This window comes from Babylonia areolata, chromosome 16 (assembly GCF_041734735.1).
Source record: "Babylonia areolata isolate BAREFJ2019XMU chromosome 16, ASM4173473v1, whole genome shotgun sequence".
NCBI classification, from domain to species: domain Eukaryota; kingdom Metazoa; phylum Mollusca; class Gastropoda; order Neogastropoda; family Buccinidae; genus Babylonia; species Babylonia areolata.
In genome coordinates this window covers 15,682,641-15,705,568 of record NC_134891.1, presented here as the reverse complement: position 1 = coordinate 15,705,568, position 22,928 = coordinate 15,682,641, and the positions used below count along the sequence as shown (strand labels likewise).

The following is a 22,928-nucleotide window of genomic DNA, read 5'->3' as shown; positions in this document are numbered from 1 at the left end:
CAACACACTAGACGCCATGTTCTTAGCATCAGAGATCTTTTCCCATCCCTCTTACGGCCAATCAGTGGCAGCCTCTGTGTGTGTGCGTATGTGTGTGTTTGTGTGTATGTGTGGGTCTGTGTTTTTGAGTGCATTTGTGCATGCGTGAGGGTGTAAGTGTACACAAGTGTCAGGAGAGTTCTGTGCGCGTGTGTATGTGTGTGTGTGTGTCAGGGGGAGGTGGGAGTGCTGGGGGGTGGGGGGATAGAGGATGTGGTATGTGAGTGTATGCATGCCTACACTGTGGGAGCAACAGGATATTGTAACGTGCGGGTGTGTATATATATATATCTTTGTATATATTTGTGTGGGGTTGGGGGTGGGGGATATGGGCGTATGTGTGTGTGCTTGTACAAGTAAGTGTTCATCTGTGTGTGTGTGTGTGTGTGTGTGTGTGTGTGTGCGCGCCTTGGAAGCTGCGATACGTAGCCTAGAAATGAGTGTGTGGAGGAGGGGGGTAGAGGAGGTGCAGGGTAATGTGTGTGGTGTGTGTGTGTGTGTGTGTGTTGGGGCTCATGTACGTTTATGTGTATTTGACTGTGCTTTCATATCTGTGAAACTGCATGTTTGGTGCATATCTGTTATGCATGTGTGGGTGTATGTGTGAATGTGTGTCTTCATGTTTTACATTTATTTGCTTATTTATCATCATTGTTGTCTTATTTATTTATTTATTATTATTATTATTACTACTACTACATTTTTTATGTTATGATAATTATTTATTTATTTATATATTTATGTACGCTTATCTATTATTTAGTCACCTTTTTTTTCTGTTTAAAATTTTATTTTATGAAGGCCTGACAAAGCGCGTTGGGTTACGCTGCTGGTCAGGCATCTGCTTGGCAGATGTGGTGTAGCGTATATGGATTTGTCCGAACGCAGTGATGCCTCCTTGAGCCACTGAAACTGAAACTCTTTGTTACTGTATTTTAAAATGTTCTATGTTGCATGGTTAAATGTAGACTTAAGGAGGCAGCTTACTTAGTACTACAGTTACTACTGCTACTACTACTACTAATGGTAGTAGTAAGTATGATAATGATAATAATAATGATAATGTATATTTAGAAATCACTTACCCTGTGGTTCAAAGCACATTTGTTAATACATGAGACATGCATAAGGCACAGGAATACAAAAATCAATACAAATTTGCAACAACAACAACAAAATTTTAATTGTATAACATCACTCACAACACACACACACACACACACACACACACACACACACACACACACACACACACACACACACACCTTTCCTTCCTCATGCTCCTCACATGCACATAGATTTCCAAGTCTATTTCATGAAATAATTCCCCAGTCAGTTTCATGAAGAGATTCCCCAGTCTGTTTCATAAAGAGATTTTCCAAGTCTATTTCAGGAAGAGATTCCCCAGTGTTTCATGAAGAAATTTCCCTTTGAAGAGATTTCCCAGTCTGTTTCATGGAGAGATTTCCAAGTCTGTTTCATGAAGAGATTTCCCAGTCTATTTCATGAAGATATTTCATAGTCTGTTTCATGAAGATATTTCCCAGTCTGTTTCATGAAGAGATTTCATAGTCTGTTTCATGAAGAGATTTCCCAGTCTGTGCATGAAGATATTTCCAAGTCTGTTTTATGAAGCGATATTCAAGTCTCTTTCATGATGAGACAAAATGGAAAAACAGTTAGGGAAGAGAATGCTGCCTACAAAGTCACAACCTCCAGCCTAACGATGGAAGTTGAAGCTGTGACACATGCCCTCCAGTGGCTATCGTCCATCCATACGCCCGGAAACCAACATGCCATGATTCTAACAGACTCAGTGAACCTCATACAGAAAATTGAAAACGGAATGGGAAGCCCAGAGTGGCATAAGGCAATGCGCAACTTTCAGATTAAAAAACTCACATGGTCATACTGCCCGGGACATGCAGGTGTTAAGGGAAATGAGCAAGCTGACAGACTTGCTGGTAACGCAACACCAACGAGTGGCCTACATCTAGGAAAATCGGAAATCCTCAGAAAAGTCAAAGCATATCAAAAAGAACAGGTACAAGGCCATCACACCATCGATCGCCTCAAAGAAATAAAAGCAGAGAGAGGGAGTGGCCATAAGTCTAACATGAAAGGTAGAGCACGATGCTTTGCAAATCAAACAAATATCGGCATCATTTCCAAACCAACATTGCACAAATTTCTTCAAAACGGAACAGAGTCTCTGTGGGCTTTTCCAAATACAATAGACTGAGCAACACACAAGACGCCACGTTCTTGGCATCAGAGATCTTTTCCCATCCCTCTTGCGGCCAGTCAGTGGCAGCCTCTGTGTGTGTGTGTGTATGTGTGTGTGTGTGTGTGCATGTGTGGGTCTGTATTTTTGAGTGCGTTTGTGCATGCGCGAGAGTGTAAGTGTACACAAGTGTCAGTAGAGTTCTGTGCACATGCGTGTATGTGTGTGTGTGTGTGTGTGTGAGGGGGAGGTGGGGGTGCGGGGGGAGGTGGGGTAGAGGATGAGGTATGTGAGTGTATGCATGCCTACACTGTGGGAGCAACAGGATATTGGAACGTATATATATATATATCTTTGTATATATGTGTGTGGAGATATGGGCATATGTGTGTGTGCTTGTACAAGTAAGTGTTCATCTCTGTGTGTGTGTGTGTGTGTGTGTGCCGTGGAAGCTGTGATACATAGACTAGAAATGAGTGTGTGGAGGAGGGGGGTAGAGGAGGTGCAGGGTAATGTGTGTGGTGTGTGTGTGTGTGTGTTGGAGCTCATGTACGTTTATATGTATTTGACTGTGCTTTCATATCTGTGAAACTGCATGTTCGGTGCATATCTTTTATGCAGTGTGGGTGTATATGTGAATGTGTGTCTTCATGTTTTACATCTATTTGCTTATTTATCATCATTGTTATCTTATTTATTTATTTATTTATTTATTTATTTATTTTTTTTTTTACATTATAGTTATTATTTATTTATTTATTTGTGTAAGCTTATCTATTATTTATTCACCTTTTTTTTTCCTCAAGGCCTGACTAAGCGCGTTGGGTTACGCTGCTGGTCAGGCATCTGCTTGGCAGATGTGGTGTAGCGTATATGGATTTGTCCGAACGCAGTGACGCCTCCTTGACCTACTGAAACTGAAACTGAAACTCATGATGAGATTTCCAAATCTATTTCATGAAGAGACTTCCAAGTCTATTTGGTAAGTTATTTATCAAACCTGTTAAACTTTGCACAAAGATGAACTTACCGTTTCTGACCTGTCAGTTGCAAACTCGGTGAAATGCAAAGAACAGTTTTGTCATGAAATAGAAATAACATTGCTTATGAAGTTATTGCAAAATTGACAATGAAAGAGGTTTGATCAAAATATAGGTATTAGATGGCCTGTACAGTGCTAGCCTCTGGTCCTTAGTTCCAACAGTTTTAAAGGGTATTTATTGTTGTTGAAAAAATAAAAGTGCTAGTATTATGGAAGTATTAATTGATGGTGTAAAGAAACATCAGCAGACGTTCTGAAGTGGAAGACAAGACTGTAAATGTCAAAGAGAAATATGAGTGTAAACAGATAGCTGGCTCAGTTAGAGTGACTTAGGGAGGAGGATGCAGTTATATTAATAGTAATATTAATACTGTAATAGCAAGTCTGTGTGAATGTGTGTATTTTTTTTATTATTATTTTTTTTATATAATCAAACCAGCCGATGCTGACATATGGATTCACAAGGCAATGATGTGCTAGTGCTTAGACAAGACAGTGATTTGACAGTGGAGCAGAAACTTACATAATATGTAAGGGTACAAGACCACAGAAGTAACTGATTGATAGAGCACTCATATTCATAATATCTTACTGTATCATATCAGTGGTCAGCATGTTGACTTCTTCAGCCTTTTGTATAAATGTGTAGAACCATATATTTAATTTTTTTTTTTTATAAGTTGTAGTCCTCCCAGTGTCTGAGATTTTGAAGTGATTAAGTGTTCATGTGGTGACAGTGTGATTAGGCAGATTATTCCACATGTTAATAACTGTTTAAAAAGATTTTGTTTCATAAGGTTTTGTCACCACAGTGGATGGCATATGGCTTGTGTGTGTACTGTCATTTAGTGTCAAGTACTTTGGTCGTAATATCTGTGCAGAATTTTACATGTCTCATATCACTCTGCAATCTCCAATACTGAAGACCAGGACCTTCAGATTAGTCTTTGTCTCTTTGTGGGTTGAAATACTCACTCCTGTTGTTTGGTATGCACATTTTCTGTCAAGTTTATATAGAGATCATACCACAATTCCATTTTTCTTCAGGATTGGTCTTGGTAATGACTTGGATAATGGAATCATTTACTTCTTTATGCTTAAACTGGATAAATTGACTTATGCCTGCTGATCTATTTTGCCTTTTCAACTGCAACATGAGTGTGTTGTTCAAAGCCCAGACAACCCGGTCACAGTGAAGAAAGTTATCCTCCTTGGCAGAGCAGGGAACACACTGTACTGACACGTTGAACAGATCAGATCTGAGCAGGTCAGTTGAAAAGATGGGAGGGAGCCTGGATTTTAAAACCAATATGAAATTAAAAAAAGAAAAGGTGGAACACTACCCCCTTAGCATAAACCCAGTGGGACAGAAGCCACTCCCCTCGCTCTCCTCCCCCTCCCCCGTCCCTTCGCTTTAGTTGTTGCTGCCTGCTCTTCCTGTCCATTGAAACGTGTCACCCCCTCCACTTTAGGCCACTCTGCTGTGCTGGCCGTCAGTTCAGGTGATTTCTTTGTCAGTTCAGGTGATTTCTCTGTCAGTTCAAGTGATTTCTCTCCATGGGCTTCATGTCTCAGCGGCGGTGGGCAGTGGATTGAAGAAAATGTGGTGTTTTTGGCTGTGAAGTGTGACAGGAAAGCCTCTTGTGTAATTCCTTGTGGATTCTACTAGTCGTGAGGAGTGTTGGAGCGGAACTTGCGAAAGACAGCGTATATAATATTATATGTATGAAAATGTAACAACTGTTTTCATGCCTGTGTGGTTTTGAGGGTGGTGCTGTGATGGTATTACTGATTCGTGGAGGGGAATCTGCATATGTGTGTGTGTGTGTGTGTCTGTGTCTGTGTGTCAGTGTGTGTCTATTAGTGTGCATATGTGTGTGTGTGTGTGTGTGATTAAGTGTGCATATGTGTATGTATGTCATTGTGCAGAGGTTCTACATTTGCTTTCTACTTTAGGTGTTTAGTTTCTTTGGTGCGCTTTTTACAAATGTTTGTCAAGTGACCTGCTTGCTGTATTCATGTATGATAAACATATACATGACAATAAATGAATAGAAGTTTTGGAACTGTCTTCTCTTTATAAGTAGCTCAGATAAATCTGTCCCCTGGTATGGGTGCACATGCTTAAGCAAGAGCCTGCATGCATGCAGGCACGCATGCATGCATGCATGCATGCACACCCCCACCCCCACACAGAGAACATGAAATGTACAAAACCATATGCAAAAGTTGGCAGCCATAGGCACTTTTGTGAACACACAGATACATGCACTAAAAATCTATCTCTCTCTTTCTGTCTCACATACACATACAGACATGGATGCACACATGCACACACACATTCACACACTTAAACATACATACACATACATGCGTGCTTTCGCACACACACACACATCTACACACACACACACACACACACACACACACACACACACACACACACACACAAATAAATTTCTGATATTATCAGTGAATAAACACAGTTCTGTTATCTCGGTCTGTTTTGATGAAAGTGTGTTAGTTGAACATTCTGTTCGACAGAAGGGGAAAGAGATGTGTGTGTGTGTGTGTTTGTGTGTGTACATGTGCCTGTTTCAGTGTACATATGTGTGTGTATTATGTGCCTGTTTCAGTATGTGTATGTGCCTGTGTATGTGGGGGGTGGGGGTGGGGGTTGTATTTGTGAGGGGATAATAGAATCTTAAATGGTTTTAGATGTTTTACATGCTGCCATCTCCCATGAGGTTATAAAAGAATAGATGTGAATAGATGTCATTAAATGAGGTAGGTTGGAGTGAGGGTGAAGGAAGATTATACCAAGGATTGGGAAAGCAACAGAGAGTGAAGAGTTTAAACTTCAGGAGGGGGGGGTGGCTGAAAAGAAAAAAAAGGTGGCTGATAGTACATGACAGAGAAAGAGACAAAATTATTGTGGGGATGGATTGAATCAAAAATGAAACACATCTGAAGGGAGAGGGGCAGGATGAAAGTGAAGGTGGTGGGAAGGAAGGAGGAAGAGGACAGGTGATGAAATTAAACGGAACCTACTGCATATGCATGACAGTGAAAAGCCATGCCTTGCCAGCCTGGTGGGTGAAAACGGCATGTATTTAGTGGAGTGTAAAAGAGGTGGCGTGTCAAACAAAAAGCTGAAAGGTGCATGTGCACGCTCAGATGATGACTCATAATCTGAGCTGACAATCACAAACCAGTGGCTCAGCAATTCTGTCACCTTTTCTCCTTTTTTTTCCCACACCTGTCACCATGGCAGACAGCATGACAAAATTGTCATGTTTGTGTACTTAATGTTCATAGTTTTCACCATTGCTGCTAGAGCCAGGTTTCAGGAGTAAAGGTACAATGCTGTCTTACCTGATGTGAAAATACAGAAAATGGCCAGGTATTGGAACTTCCGTGTCACAGAGGAATATATAAATGTTCAGGTTTTTGGAACTGTTGTGTTGCAGAGGAAAAGATTTGTCATTTACTCCTCCAGGGTTCTTGATTAGAGCTTGTGGAGAACTTTGGTATGTTTTTTCCTTGGGGGAGGTCAAGTGGGTAGGACCTACTATTTTGTGTGTGTGTGTGTGTGTGCACTTGTTTTCTCTCCCTCTCTGCAGTAGCTTACTCTGTTATTCAGGAAAGTCTTATTGATGTTCCCATTCAAAGGGTCATGATTTGTGCAGTCAGCCCAAATTACACAAGACAGCTTTTTATAACAAAACTATAATTGGCAAGAACGTTCAGTTCAGTATGTATGACTGTCAGTTCTGTCCAACTAAGACAATCAGGACAGCAGAGGAGGCAACTGCTGTCCTGATTATCTGGGCTAGAATTTTATTATAGTGGAGAGTGTCTTGCCGAAGTTACATTCCCACTCTCTTATAGGGTTCTTGGACAGTCTGCATTGGGTTGGAACCCAAAGGCCAACGATTCCCCAAGGCTGAAGCACTTAGAGCCATTCAATCTTGTCTGTAAGTTTGAGAGTCATAGTCCTTCACGGAAGACTAAACTGCAAATGACTTCCCATTGCAGTGGAGAAATCATTGATCATACAGCTCTCATTTTGCTGTTCGACCAACTGTGAGCTAATGTCAATCTCTGATTTAAGCTGACTTGATACAAACCCCTGGTCAACAGCCTTATATACTGTGCCAAAATTTCTTGCTTTCTTAGGCCTTGGTCAGAGTGATAGGGAAGTCATAGATAAGAGCCTTACTATGCTGTTTGAAAGGAGATGGTTACAACTCCCAGGCATGTGATCTTTAGATAACAAAAAAATCTGTCTGCATGAAGCTTTTGTATGATCTAATATCCATAAGTTCAGCAGAGTGTTTCTTTCACAGCTGGTTTCTATCACTGTTACAACAGATGTGTTTTTTCTTTTCATTTGTTCTTAAGTTAAATGCGTTTTCACTGACAGTGGTATGTATGATTATGGATTATGTGTGTGTGTGTGTGTGTGCACGTGTGTGTGTGTGTACATACGTATATATAATACAGATACATGCAAACAGGCATATATGCAAGTACACACACACACACACACACACACACACACACACACACACACACACACACACACACACACACACACACACACACATCCTTTAAAGAGAAGATTTCACATCACTTTCAGTTTCAAACAGCACTGTCTGAACAACCGGTGTCCTATGACCTATGACTTATGTCAAAAGTTGAAGGAGGAAAAATAAGGCCAAGCAGACCCCCCCTCCCCCTTTCACCCACCCCACCCCCTAAAGCCACCACAACACAACTGCCCATTCTAGGTACACATCATTAACCGCATGTCTTGACATGCCCCAAGGCTTTCAATTCAAACTGATGGGAAGGAGGAAGTATACAACAGCATCTCAACCTCTCAAACACATGACAGACAAACTGCTGTGTCGCGGGCAGTGTGTCGGGTGTGTTCTCACAACAGTGACACCTCGCTACGTATCGCTGCACTGTCTTCTCTTAGACTAGTTCTCTTTTTATCTTCTCTTCTCTTCTATTCTCTTCTCTTAGGTTTTCTTCTCATCTAATATTGTAAATAAAACAATAGGGTGGGGGGAACAGTAGGAAAGAAAACACTTCTGCAGATACAGTGATAGTGCAATGCACAAGACATCAGCATTTCATTACATTCGCTGATTCATGCTGTAGCATCTGATGGAGATGAAGTTTGACATGTATCGAAGGAAAACTCAGATTTCTGTTTGATATGTAAATTGATGTAGGTGTATTTAAAATATCATTTCATACATGCATACACACAGCAGACACACATACAAACACACACACACACACACACTGAGTATCACTCTCTCTCTCTCTCTCTCTCTCTCTCTCACACACACACACACACACACACACACACACACACACATGACACACATGTTTGTGTGTGTGTGTGTGTGTGTGAGGTAGAGAGAATGAGAGGGAGGGAGAGAGAGAGAGAGGTTGCAAGGATATTCTAGAAAAAAAAGACTACAGTGTAATTATTATTTCACATGCAGTCCATACATATTTTATGGTTACAGAAAAAATCTCATGTGCATGTGCAGGCACATACATATGCTTTAACACACACACACACAAACACACTCACACACCACACACACACACACACACACACACACTCTCTCTCTCTCTCTCTCTCTCTCTCTCTCTCTTTCTATTCACTCCCACTCTCTCTTCTGTGCCATTATTTCAGTCCAAAATGCTGTTTCTAGAGTAGCAAGTATGCATTGTTCATTTGTTGTGGTTTGCGTAGCTGTTTTGGTGGTGATTGTTGTAATTGTCCTGGCATTTCATCGGAAGGTGTACTGGGAAGTGTGATTTTTAATTCATATTCAGCATATTCAGGCAGTTGTAATGTGTTGAATACAAAATGTTGCCATTAATTCAATGATGTGGCAATATCTCTGTTGCTCAGAATGATGTGGCAGCTGTTTGTTGAACACAGACACAGACCCCTCCCCTTTACAGGCATTAACTCACTCACACACAGACACAACACAGAACACACAGTCACATGCACACGCGCAGGCACACACACACACACACACACACACACACACAACAAAAAGGAAACCACCTATTTCCAGCGACATACGAACAACAGCTGTTGGGTTCCACTGTCTCCAAATAAGGCCACTTTTTGAGTGTGGGCAAATAATTATGGTCATGCAGATAGGAGACAGGTCTTCCGCCATTGAAACCAAGCAATCTTTGATTTTTTTTCTGGGTCAAAACAGGCCAGGCATTAATGTTGAACAGTCTTTGTGCCTGTTTGAACTTGAAGACTGCATTTTCCCAATCAACTAAAGATCTCAAAGTTTCCAGAAGAGTTTGTTGATAAGGTTTGCTCCAAGGAAGAACACAATTTTTGTTTTTGTGTTTCACATCATCAAGTGTAGTGATTACATGTCTAAAGGAGTATCAGTTTGGCAGTTTCAAGTGTACAGCATATGTTAATGACAACAACAACAAAAAAGTTTGATTTGTGTTTGGGTGTGGCACATTCAAACCATGTTGGTGAAATGGCTGTAAAGCAGTGAGGATTATGCTTGGTGAGTTCAGAGAGAACTGTACAGTCAGCTGATCGACGACATTAGTTTGAGGATTATCATCATGGCAGAGACAGGTTCCAGAGAATTGACAGAGGCCAGAAAAAGTGGAGGGGAGTCGAAAGATGTGAACATGAACTCCAACAGCGCTGAACTGGACAGTGGTAAAGGGAAGAGGCGTGGTGGTGGCGGTGGTGGTGGTAGGGATTTATCAGCATTGACCACCTCTGCCAAGCATAAACAGTACCTGCAGTTGGTGCCCACAACTTTGTCTGATGAAGATGGTGGGTGCATTTGTTTGGGTGTATTGGGGTATGGGTGGTTGTGTGTGTGCGCAGTTGTCTGTGTGTGTGCGTGAGTGCATGCGTGTGTGTGCTCATGTGTACGTGTGCGCACACGCGTGTGTGTGTTTGTGTGTGTGTGCATGCGTGTGCATGTATGTGTGTGTGTGCGTGTCTGTGTCTGTGGGTGTGAAGGGGGTGTTTGCGTGTGTGTTGTGTGTGTTTGGGGATGGGGTGAGGGGGGATATGTGAATGTGTGCATATGTGCATGCCAGTGTCCACTTGTTCATGGTTGTGTGCACTGGTGATTTTATGTTCCTTTGGTGGCAGTAACTTTGCTGGTTGAAGGCATGGAGAAGTGTGTGTGTGTGTGTGTGCATGTGCATCAGTGTTGGGGGGTGTGTGTGTGTGTGTTGTGTGCCCATTCACATGCCTAAAATTAGATACATATTAGTTGGTATAATTACATGTACACATAGCATTACACTCATGCACACCACACATAGACATACACTACACATACACTCATGCATTGACATACACCTTTACACAGAGACTGGTACAGAGACACAGATACAGACAGACATGCAGACAGACAGACACACACACACACACACACTCTCTCTCTCTCTCTCTCTCTCTCTCTCTCTCTCTCTTTCTCTCTCTCACACAGACACCCACACACACACACAGAGAATTAGATGACAAATGGAAGACAGCTGTCAGTACTGGTGATTGTTTTTCCAGTACTGTCAGAAACAGTTGCTTTGGTGTTGAATTAACCATCAGCTGCATAGACCTTCAAGTGCACAGGTACACACACACTCACACACTCACACACACACACACACACACACACACACACACACACACACACACACACACACACACATTCTAAGCACACACATTGGCACACATGAATACATGTATGTGATGTGAAAAACAGACATACATGCATACACTCTCATGGCTCATGCATGCATGAACACACACATGCATGCACGCATGCACTCACACATTCGTTCAGGCAACATGTACGTGCACATACACATGGGCACAGCACACATGGATTGTTATATGTCATGTGAATATACACACACTCACACACACATCAGGTCAGGGGCATAGCCCTTGCTACTGGTACCATGTAACCCAGTAATACCTGCTGCATGTGAAGTCTCCCAACGACGGACCAGGCGGAGGAGAAAACATTTCCCAACAGTTGTAAAGGTGGAAGAGGATGACCAAAGGGCAGGGGGAGCTTTTATCCTTGGCCAGAAGTCCTCCTAGGAGAAGGAACCCCGAAGAAAAAACCCTGCACCTGCTGAGGCCATTCTACACGTGGCAGTATCTGCACCTGTGGGACTCTGAGCGTTGGTAGGCAAAAGAGTGGGAAAGGGACAGCACAACTCTTCTTCACTAAAAAAAAGTCACCTGTGCTGGTCAGGTAACCAGGCTAATGTTGGAATGACGAGCTAGCCCTTCAGCACCCAGCTTTCCCAAGCCCTGCAGCGATGAAAAAGTGATAACAGGGACAGGCAGAGGATGCTGCTGGCAGTTCCTAGTCACGACTTTGCACGCTGTGGGGTGATGGTCGTCCGCTGTAGACTGGAGCAGATGCGGCGCCCGTATCCTCCCACAGCGTCAGAGCAGCCCTTTTTAGGGACAGCACTGCTCTCCCCACATGGGGAAGGGGAGATAAAAGGATCCCCAAACAAAGCCTGCCTCCCCTAGTACTTAGTAAGAAACCACACCTACTTGGACACCCAACACTAGCGGTCAAAAACAACAGAAAAAAAGAACCAGGAGTCATGCCCTGACTCTGGGTGCCTGGAACGTTAGCATCCTTTTGGACAGAAATGACAGACCAGAAAGGTGCAAAGCACTTATTACTAGAATGCTTGATCGCTACCAGGTCGACATAGCAGCCCTGAGCGAAACCAGGTTTGCCGGTGAAACCCAGCTGGAGGAAGTTGGAGGTGGCTACACCCTCTACTGCATTGGGAAGCCAGATGGCACCCCAAGATCCTCAGGCATTGGCTTTGCCATACAAACCAAACTTCCACGACAGCTTGACAGCCTTCCACGTGGGATGAACGATAGGCTGACGACCCTGTGTCTGAAGCTGTCCGAGGATCGCTTCTCCACAGTCATCAGCTGCTATGCCCCGATGATGACCAACCCTGATGACATCAAAGAAGCTTTCTACGAGGAGCTTAGCCACACCATTTCAGCGGTAGACAGAAAGGACAGGCTGATCATCCTTGCGGATTTCAACGCCCGCGTCGGCATGGACTTCTCCTCGTGGCCAAAAGTCCTAGGACAGCACGGCACTGGCAAGTGCAATTCCAACGGACAGTTTTTGCCCTTGCTCTGCACGCAGCATGGACTGACCATCACCAACACCCGCTTCCAAGAAGCGGACAAGTTCAAGAACACATAGATGCAAAAGACACTTGGCTGCAGTATTTTCCTGTCTTGGTGACCAGACACAGCCATAGCATGCAGAATCACAAATAAACAAATCTAGTTTTAAACACACACACACACACACACACACACACACACACACACACACACACACACACACATACATATATATATATATATATATATATGTATATATACCGGTGTGTATATATATATATAGAGAGAGAGACACACACACACACACACACACACACACATATATATATATATATATATATATATATATATATATATATATATATATATATATATATATAAAGAGGGAGAGAGAGAGTTGGTGGACTGATCTTTTGACTGGAGAGTGAGAGAGAGAATATGTGTGAGTATATCTATCTATTTATATATACACACACACATATATATATATGTGTGTGTGTGTGTGTGTGTGTCATCTATGTGTTGATGTTTACAATCAGATACAAAAAGTGTACATATACTATATATAAGAAAATGTAATAATTTGTTTAAGAAGAATTTTTCATTGGAACCAAACCTGGTTGTTGCATCTTTCATTTACATTAGTGTTGATGTGTGAGAATCCTGTACATGCAATTGTGACAGTTCTTTTCTTCTCCATATCAGTGACACAGCTTCATAAAATAAACTGTGCCTGTTATAACTGCAGATACAATCAGATTCCAACATTTTACAGTTCCAAACTATGATTTGAAAAGGAAGAAAATAAATTACAACTGCATTCAGACCATGAAAGAGAAATCAATTATGTAAGCATATATTTGTGTTGAACTAACAGTTCTCCAATATGAAGTAACACAAGTTACAACTAAACTGAAAACATCAAAACACACTTATCAAACAGTGTTATCAAAACACTGATATACATAATGACAAGTCATTTGGCAAACACTGTGAGAACAAACTGCTGGGAAATGTTTATTTTAGGTGAAGATAGGGGGCTGGAGGTGAAATCAGACAGACGTCTTTGATTGCACTCAGACCTGTGATGGATGATAAGCTATGTCAAAAGACAATCAAATCAGAACTATGACAGGAAGGGAAGTTAAAATGCTATCTGAAATCAGTTGCTTACCAAACACTAATCGTACTGTTAATATTTGTTATTTGTTTGAGAAAATAGAGTCACACTTAGCTATAGTCAGCACAAATCCCATAATATTTGTATTCTGTCCGCTTACAAACATTTTATTTAGGTTCCTGCCAACATTTGTAAATTTTATCGAGAAAAGCTCCACATAATAAATAATGCTGCATTCAGTATTTGTTTCACTTGGGGGAAAATAAATTGAAAATCACACTAACCTGCAGTCAGTTTACCACATGTATATATCTCACACTTTGTTTTACTCAGCTTAACATATACTGTGTGTCTGCTTACAAACAACTGATTGCTGTATGGGATATATTTTAATATTGTAATATCTGGTCAGCAATGCACATTAACTAATATGGATATAAAAAGCTATGTTAGAATAATATCAAGTCATAATTATGATTGATAAGAAAGTTAAGATGCTGTCTAAAATCAGTAGTTCACCAACATTTGATCATAATTTCATGCTAATATTTGTGATTTCATGGGGAAATAGTCACACTTATATTGCTGTCAGCATGATATTTGTAATTTGACTGTTTACAAACTTTCAATTTAAGTTGCAACCAACATTTGTAATCAGTATTGGTAAAATAGCACTCCATCAAAAAAAAGAAAAAAGTTATGGTTGCAATCAACATTTGTTTCAGTTGATTTGTTGGTTATCCCAGCACATTACTGCAGGATCAGCGAACTGTCAAAATTGCAGAACTCAGATATTCAATTTTACATATTCATGTATTGTTATGTCTATTGTTATCTATGTGCTCTCAGTGTCTACACAGTGAGCATGTGGATGAAGGAGTAAATGAAGGAATGACAGCGCGCGCACGCGCTGGTGTGTGTGTGTGTGTGTGTGTGTGTGTGTTCAATAGTATTTGTGTGAGTGTTCAGTAGTGTGTGTGTGTGTTCAGTAGTGTTTGTGTGAGTGTTCAGTGATGTTTTTTTGTTTTTGTTTTTTTTGTTTGTGTGTGTGTGTGTTCAGTAGGGTTTCTGTTAATGTTCAGTTATGTTTTTGTGTGTGGCGTGGTGGTGGTGGTGGTGGGTGTGTGTGTGTGTGTGTGCTTGCACATGATGTGTGTGTGGAAATAAAGAAGAAGTGTGTACAGCTCTAAAAGATATTTGGAAATCCATTTATCCTTACAATTTCAGTCAAAGATACTTTCGTTCTCTGAATATTCTCATGCAGGAATTACAAACGTTACCATGTGAGTTGCTGTTCAAAGTAGTTGGGGCACTCACAGAAATCACTCTTAAACAGACATGCGTTTAGATGTAATGACAATGTTTTCATCCAGTCTAATCGTTTACTTCCAAAACACTTTGCTTTCATGATTAATTGAGCAACGTCAAACAAGTGAATCGATTCCAAACGATGTCAGCCATTTTGTCTCACGTGAAACGAGCGGGTCTCGTGATTGGTTGCTCCACGCACGTCCATCGCTTTTGTCGCGGGGAAATAGGACAAGTTCTATCGAGGAATTTGACGCGTGGCAACGGCGATCTTGCTGCGTGGCCGCGCGACTCTTGCTGCCTGAATACCTCGCACACAGGGCGCTGCACATTTTTGCTGCTTGTCACGTGAAACTTGCTGCTTCGACGCCCCGTGTGCGATGGGCGTACAGAAGAGGCTGCTGAGATGAAGAACACCTGGTGGTGGAGAAAGTCCGATTTGCTTCAGTCCGCTGCTGATGCTCATGACGCGAAGACCTTCCATGATGGTCTCCGAGCTGTGTATGGGCTGAGAGTCACAGGATCAGCCCCTGTCCAAGCCTTGGACCAAACCACCCTCCTGACAGACAAGAAAGACATTCTTGCCCGCTGGGCAGAGCACTTCAACACCCTCCTCAACAGGGACTCGTCCGTATCTGATGAGGCAATTGCAGCCCTCCCACAGCTACCAGTCAATGACTCACTAGCTGCCCCACCCACCAAGGCCGAGACCCTGGAAGTCCCTGAAGCTGACAACGTCAGGAAAAGCACCAGGAGCGGATGGAATCCAGGCGGACATCTACAAGTATGGAGGAGAGGTGCTGACAGACAAGCTGACCGCCATGTTCCAGTCTATCTGGGAGAGAGGGGAGGTCCCCCAGGATTTCAAGGATGCTTCAATTGTCCACATTTAGAAACGGAAGGGAGACAAAACATCCTGTGATAACCACCATGGATTCTCTCTCCTCTGCATCGCCGGCAAGATCTTAGTCCACATCATACTGAACAGACTGGTTGACATTGTCTCCAGCACAGTCATCCCTGAAGCACAGTGTGGCTTCCGCTCAGGCAGGGGAACATGTGACATGGTGTTTGCCATACGCCATATGCAAGAGAAGTGCCATGAGCAGAACAAGGAGCTCCATATGGTCTTTGTAGCCCTAAGGCCTTGGTCTGTGGAAGACCCTCCTAAAGTTTGGCTGCCCAGAGAACCTAATCCAGCTGATTGCATCATTCCACGATGGCATGCAGGTGAGAGTACAGGAAAATACTGACATGTCAGATCCGTACCCTGTGGTAAATGGAGTGAAGCAGGGCTGCGTCCTGGCACCCACACTGTTCTCCATTCTCTTCTCTGCCATGCTGATTGACGCCTTCCAAGACTGTGACCGGGGGATCTACATTCAGTTTCGCACAGATGGCAAACATTTTAATTTGCGGCGACTCTACGCTAGGTCCAGGGTGTTTGAGGCACTGTTGAGAGATGACTGCACGCTTACTGCACACACCCATGACGACATGCAGTTCATTATGGACAGGTTCTCAACCTCTTGCAGGCGCTTTGGACTCACCATCAGCCTCAGCAAGACCGAGTCCATGTACCAGCCAGCTAGCTCACAGAACACCAGTGCCTCCCCCCCACCTGCAGTCAAGATCGATGACACGGAGATCAAGTCAGTCAACAAGTTTTTTTGTTTTGTTTTTTGTTTTTTTGCTGCCCCATCATCTGCACCGTTTCAGTGCATTACTCCCACGCCGCTCATTTAGATTCCCCCATACACGGCCACACCCGGGTTCGTCCGTCGCAGTTCCAGCGTCGGCAGTCCACAGGGAACCATCGATGTTAGGTCGCCAGGAGGCCACACACCAGAGGAGACCCTGCTTTGCTGCTGAGTCACTTCGGTGGTGTTCAGTGGTGCCTGTTCTAATTTTACGTACTTAGGACACCACCTACTAAGCCCCCTACTAATGATAATAATGGCTTAGTCGCGGAGCCAGACTGAGTGAGCGTCTCTCCCAGAGTGGAGACCGCCACCACGTCCCTCAAACAACAGCCCCCGACGAATCCGCCGATACTAGTCGACAAGTTTTGCTGCCTGGGCAGCACCCTATGCAGCAACAAAGCCCATGATGCAGAAGTGACTTTGCGCATTGCCAAGGCCAGCTCAACAACAGGCTGTGGAATAACAAAGGCATCAGGCTCAGCACCAAAATCAAAACCTACAGAGTTGTTGTGCTGACCACCTTGTTGCACTGCTGTGAAACATGGACGATGTATCACCGTCACGTTCAACAACTTGAGCAGTTTCACCAGAGATGCCTACGAAAGATCCTCAGCATAAAGTGGCAAGACAGGGTCTCCAACCTCCAGGTCCTATAGAGGAGCAGCCTGTTCAGCATCGAAAACCTGCTGATCCAGTGCCAGCTACTCTGGACAGGACACGTCCGCATGACAGACAGCAGGATCCCGAAGATGCTATTGTATGGCCATTGAAGGAAGGCCACTGCAAACTTGGAAGACCCTGCAAGCGCTTCAAGGACACCTTGAAGACAAACCTCAAAGCCTGTGACATAGACATCGCTTCTGGAAAACTGATGCCTTTGACCGCTCTCGCTGGAGGATGCTGTGCTCTAGTGGCATGAAGACGTTTGAAAACAAGAGAATGCTGGCCATTATGGAGAAGCGTGAGCGAAGGAAGCAAGGCTCAACTTCTGGAGATGTTTTCCCTTGCAACACCAGTGGGAAGTGCTGCGCATCCAGAATTGGCCTCTTCTCCCATATGAGGACACACATCGACAGATAAGCCTGTCTGCCTACTCATCCGTCGGTCTGTGGGAGACTCCATCATACACACATGCACATGCATGCAGCATGTAAGTGACCATACACACATACACACAGGTCCCCTATGCATACATGACACAAGTACATATCTCTACCACAGTCCAGTGGAGAGGTACTGGCCACTTGGCGAAGAAGGGGCGAGAAAATTATCTGTGTGAGAGAGACCGTGAGAGAGAGAGAGAGAGAGATGTTTGTGAGTTGCATGTGTATAAATGGAGAAAAACCAGTTATCATACTAAAGGAAGAAACAATCAACAGAATTATCAGGCCACATATGTCTGTGGTGGATATATAAGACTGCATGAGCAGTGGTCCGGAAGCAGTGTGGTAGTGATGATGATGATGATGTCCTGAAATAGAAGAAATACAGTGCCCCCATTTTTATGTCTTCTGTCCGCACTGTCACCCTGAATAGTTACACATGGAGGCTTTATGGAACAGCTGAAAACTTCCATTTGTATTTGCATTTCTCTTTTTTATCACAATAGATTTCTCTGTGTGAAATTCGGGCTGCTCTCCCCAGGGAGAGCGTGTCGCTACACTACAGCACCACCCATTTTTTTGTATTTTTTCCTGCGTGCAGTTTTATTTGTTTTTCCTATCAGGTGTTTTTCCTATTGAATTTTGCCAGGAACAACGCTTTTGGGTTCTTTTACATGTGCTAAGTGCATGCTGCACACGGGACCTCGGTTTATCGTCTCATCCAAATGACTAGCGTCCAGACCACCACTCAAGGTCTAGTGGAGGGGGAGAAAATACTGGCAGCTGAGCCGTGATTCGAACCAGCATGCTCAGATTCTTTTGTTTCCTAGGCAGACGCGTTACCTCTAGGCCATCACTCCATTTGGTGTCATATACTGTACCATGTCAGACTGATGCAGACCAGGCCTGTCGTTTTGCTCTGCATCAGTTTGACATGGTAAGTATATTTAACCAAACTGGGAGTATAATACGAACTCCCCATCTCTGTCAGTCATCTATGTCACATGATGGTTGTTCAGATGGCCGCATGCCTGCCATATAGATAGTGGTTCACGTCATCTAAGCTCATCAGACATTGAGGCCTAGAAAGCACATGGTTCACACTATCTAAGCTCACTGAGGCCTAGAAAGTACATGGTTCATGCCATCTAAGCTCATTGAGGCCTAGAAAGCACATGGTTCACACCATCTAAGCTCTTTGAGGCCTAGAAAGCACATGGTTCATGCCATCCAAGTTCATTGAGGCCTAGAAAGCACATGGCTTACACCATCTAAGCTCATTGAGGCCTAGAAAGCACATGGTTCATGCCATCTAAGCTCATTGAGGCCTAGAAAGCACATGGCTTACACCATCTAAGTTCATTGAGGCCTAGAAAGCACATGGTTCACACCATCTAAGCTCATTGAGGCCTAGAAAGCACATGGTTCATGCCATCTAAGCTCATTGAGGCCTAGAAAGCACATGGCTTACACCATCTAAGTTCATTGAGGCCTAGAAAGCACATGGTTCACACCATCTAAGCTCATTGAGGCCTAGAAAGCACATGGTTCATGCCATCTAAGCTCTTTGAGGCCTAGAAAGCACATGGTTCATGCCATCTAAGCTCATTGAGGCCTAGAAAGCACATGGCTTACACCATCTAAGTTCATTGAGGCCTAGAAAGCACATGGTTCACACCATCTAAGCTCATTGAGGCCTAGAAAGCACATGGTTCATGCCATCTAAGCTCATTGAGGCCTAGAAAGCACATGGTTCATGCCATCTAAGCTCATTGAGGCCTAGAAAGCACATGGCTTACACCATCTAAGTTCATTGAGGCCTAGAAAGCACATGGTTCACACAATCTAAGCTCATTGAGGCCTAGAAAGCACATGGTTCATGCCATCTAAGCTCTTTGAGGCCTAGAAAGCACATGGTTCATGCCATCTAAGCTCATTGAGGCCTGGAAAGCACATGGCTTACACCATCTGAGTTCATTGAGGCCTAGAAAGCACATGGTTCATGCCATCTACACTCATTGAGGCCTAGAAAGCTTTCTGGCCTGTCTGAGGGAGAGGTACACATGAAGGCAAGCATGTGGCAGAAAAAATACAAGGCAGCCAACATTGTTGTGGTGAGTGCAAGCCTGACAAGCGCTATCGTGAAAGAGATGGTGTTTTCTCTCCATATGCAGAGCCAAAAACAAGGCCAGAAGACTGTAAAATGTTGATAAAATTGTGTTGCCAGCTGATCCCAGATGTTTTTTTCTCTTTACTTGCCAGGCAGAGCTTAGCGTCACCAGTTGAAATGTGTTATTGGGTACAGTTTCACACCCTTGACAACTATTATTATTTATTTGACTGGGTTTTCATAGACCAAGAAAAGGCCTTGAACAGGGTTGGTAGGAACAAGCTCTGGGAGGTGTTGGAACTGGATGGCATGAAGGGGAAACTCCTCAACAACATCAGAGCGATCTACATCCAGAGTGTGATACATACCCCGAGCAGAATAGTTCCAAGTGAAATCCATGATCTGATGGGGTTGCGTACTGTCACCATTACTGTTCATCATATGAATGGACAAAATTACCAAAGTCACCTCCCAGACCCAGAGCCCCAAAATGAACTGTTTGTTGATGACAAAAGTATCATGAATGAAAACAAAGAATAACTTCAAGCAGCTGTGAATACTAAGATATGAAGATTATTGTAGGTCATGTCAGTAGGGTGCACTGGAGTCCAGAAGGCAAACTCTGTCAGCTGTCAACTCTCACTCCTAAGGGCTCCAAGGCATATCTATGGAAACCAGCCAGACTGGTCACTGCAGTCATTGTTATCACCCTGACCTATCAGTGCCAGACTTTGAGTCTGAACAAAGCCACAGAGCTCAAACTCACTGCTTTTGAGATAGGTTGTCTGCCGAGCAGCTGGCAAAACCAGAAGAGACCAGGTCAGAAAAAACATCAGAAAGATAGGCACAACACCTGTCAACCAGTGCTTAGTACTTCAACGCATAATGATAAAGTGGTTTGGTCACCAAACAAGAATGCCAGTCAACCAGCCAGCCCTGCAAGTCTACAACATCAAGTACTCGGGCTTCAGAGCCAAAAGATACGCTGGTGGTGGTTTGACAGAGTTTCAGACTTGCACTGCGCCCACAGAATGTTGTCAGATAATCCAGGCCTCCCGTCTTGATTCAGATCACCAATTTGAACACCTTCCTGGTAGACATGATCAGTTAAAGTAAGGAAACTATTATACCTGTCATTGGGTTTGTTTGAGTGAGGCAACACTGTGCTGATGGATTTGTTGCACAGATAAACACACAGAAATATGTAGTGACAAAAAGGTAATACAATACAGTACAATAGAATACTGTTCAACAGAACACAACACAATACAAATATGATACAAAAACCAACACAAACACAAACACAACAATCCTCATCAGGCTGAAGATGTGATAATTATGTGCATGCAACCTGTGTGTTTTGTTTGCAGAGGAGCATGAGTATGACTCAGCGGCCAGCCCCACGTCCCCAGGCTTTGGGTCAGAGGCCGGGGATACCGTCCCCCTGTCCTCTGACCCTGCTGAACGCGACCAACAGATCAGCCAGTGGAAGGAGGAGTTGGAAAAGGTATACATAATGTGTGTGTGGGTGGGAGAGGGGAATGGGGTGGGGTAGGGGGTGGAAGTGGGTGTGATGTGTGTGTGTGTGTGAGAGAGAGAGAGTGAGTGTGTTTAAAGTAACACTTGTAATGGGCAACAAAATGCTTGGTGAAACTTGAAAGATGCTAGGGTATTGTTATTAGGTTGAAGGATACTGATGCTATTGCAAACTTTCATGTGGTAATGTTTGCAAGAATGATGATTATGAAGTGTTGATTTTCATTTTTCTTTTCTTTGTTTCTTCCTTTTTTTGTTTTTTGTTTGTTTGCTTGTTTTGTTTGTTTGCTGTCACTGTAGGCATTTTCTAAAGGAGACTTTTTTGCCACTGCATGCATTTACTTGAAGGAAACCTTTGTTTGTCACTGTATGCTTTTACTTAAAAGATCATTTTTGTCACTGTAGTGTAGGCATTGACTGAAAGGAGGCCTTTGTATGTGTGTGTGTGCGTGTGGTCACTATAGGCATTTACTTAAAGGATAGTATTTTCTGTCACTGAAGGCATCAGTTGACTTAAAGGAGGCACTTTGTGTGTATGTGTGTGTGTGTGTGTATGTGTGTGTGTGCGCGCGTGTGACTATAGGCATTTACTTAAAGGATAGTGTTTTTTGTCACTGCAGGCATCAATTGACTTAAAGGAGGCATTTGTGTGTGTGTGTGTGTGTGTGTGTGTGTGTGTGTGTGTGTGTGTGTGTAGTTTTTTTGTCACTGCAGGCATTTGCTCAAAGGAGGCGTGTGTGTGTGTATGTGTGTGAGAGAGAGAGAGAGAGCTGAAGTCTGAATGGTTTATTGTTTAGGCCTTTCTGCCCGTGACAGCAGGGGGATGGGGTTGGGGGGGGACTTCCGTGTTAACATCCATTATAAAGATATATGCGCCAATATATGTAAAGCAAACAAAGGGTAGAAAAGAGAGAAAGGACAGAGTAAGACACAGAGAGAGAGAGAGGGAGAGAAGGACAGAAAGAAGAAGAAAGAGACAAAAGATAGATGGGCAGATTGGTATGTAATCATGCGTCATTAACCAAAGATAGACTTGTTTCTATGGGTGAAGGCTTTGGACAAGAACAGAGAGAGTGGAATGCATGTCTTCACATCTGCAAACAACAGTGACAATTTAAATGCATTGGGGCGCACATGATACTTCTTCGGTATATACTGTTCTCTGAGATTTTTGTATTCTGGGCATGTCAAAATAAATGGAGTTCGGTTTCTTGTTCATCTTTACAGAATAAGCAACACATATTTTCACGCTTTTTTGAATATCTCAATCTATGCGGTTTCAATGGGGATACACCAAGTCTGACTCTTGTGAGAACCTTTCTTAAAACAGGGTTCTTGATTATGTTTAGATATTGTGGGGCGTTGTGTAGTAGAATATAAGGTAAATCTGTCATGTGATGTTACATTGCTTTCCAAATCTTGCAGATGGCAATCAAATAATCTCTGTTTAAAAGCAAGAAACTGTTTATATTTTCCACACCCTGGTTTTCCCACACATAGCCAAATCCATATCTATA

At 43.1% G+C, this 22,928-nt stretch overlaps 1 protein-coding gene across 5 annotated transcripts in view; it reads left to right on the top strand.

Moving 5' to 3' along the window:
- Positions 1 to 22,928, top strand: part of LOC143291195 (uncharacterized) — a 68,481-nt gene that overhangs the window by 12,248 nt on the left and 33,305 nt on the right. Inside the window, exons 1-2 of one of the 5 annotated variants that reach the window (XM_076600923.1) lie at positions 9,485 to 10,167; positions 21,246 to 21,382. In XM_076600923.1, coding sequence (XP_076457038.1) covers positions 9,948 to 10,167; positions 21,246 to 21,382 — 357 coding nt within the window. In that variant the 5' untranslated portion in view covers positions 9,485 to 9,947. Of the gene's footprint in view, positions 1 to 9,484; positions 10,168 to 21,245; positions 21,383 to 22,928 lie in introns of those variants that run through there. The other 4 variants (XM_076600926.1, XM_076600927.1, XM_076600924.1 and 1 more) reach the window with 4 other exon arrangements.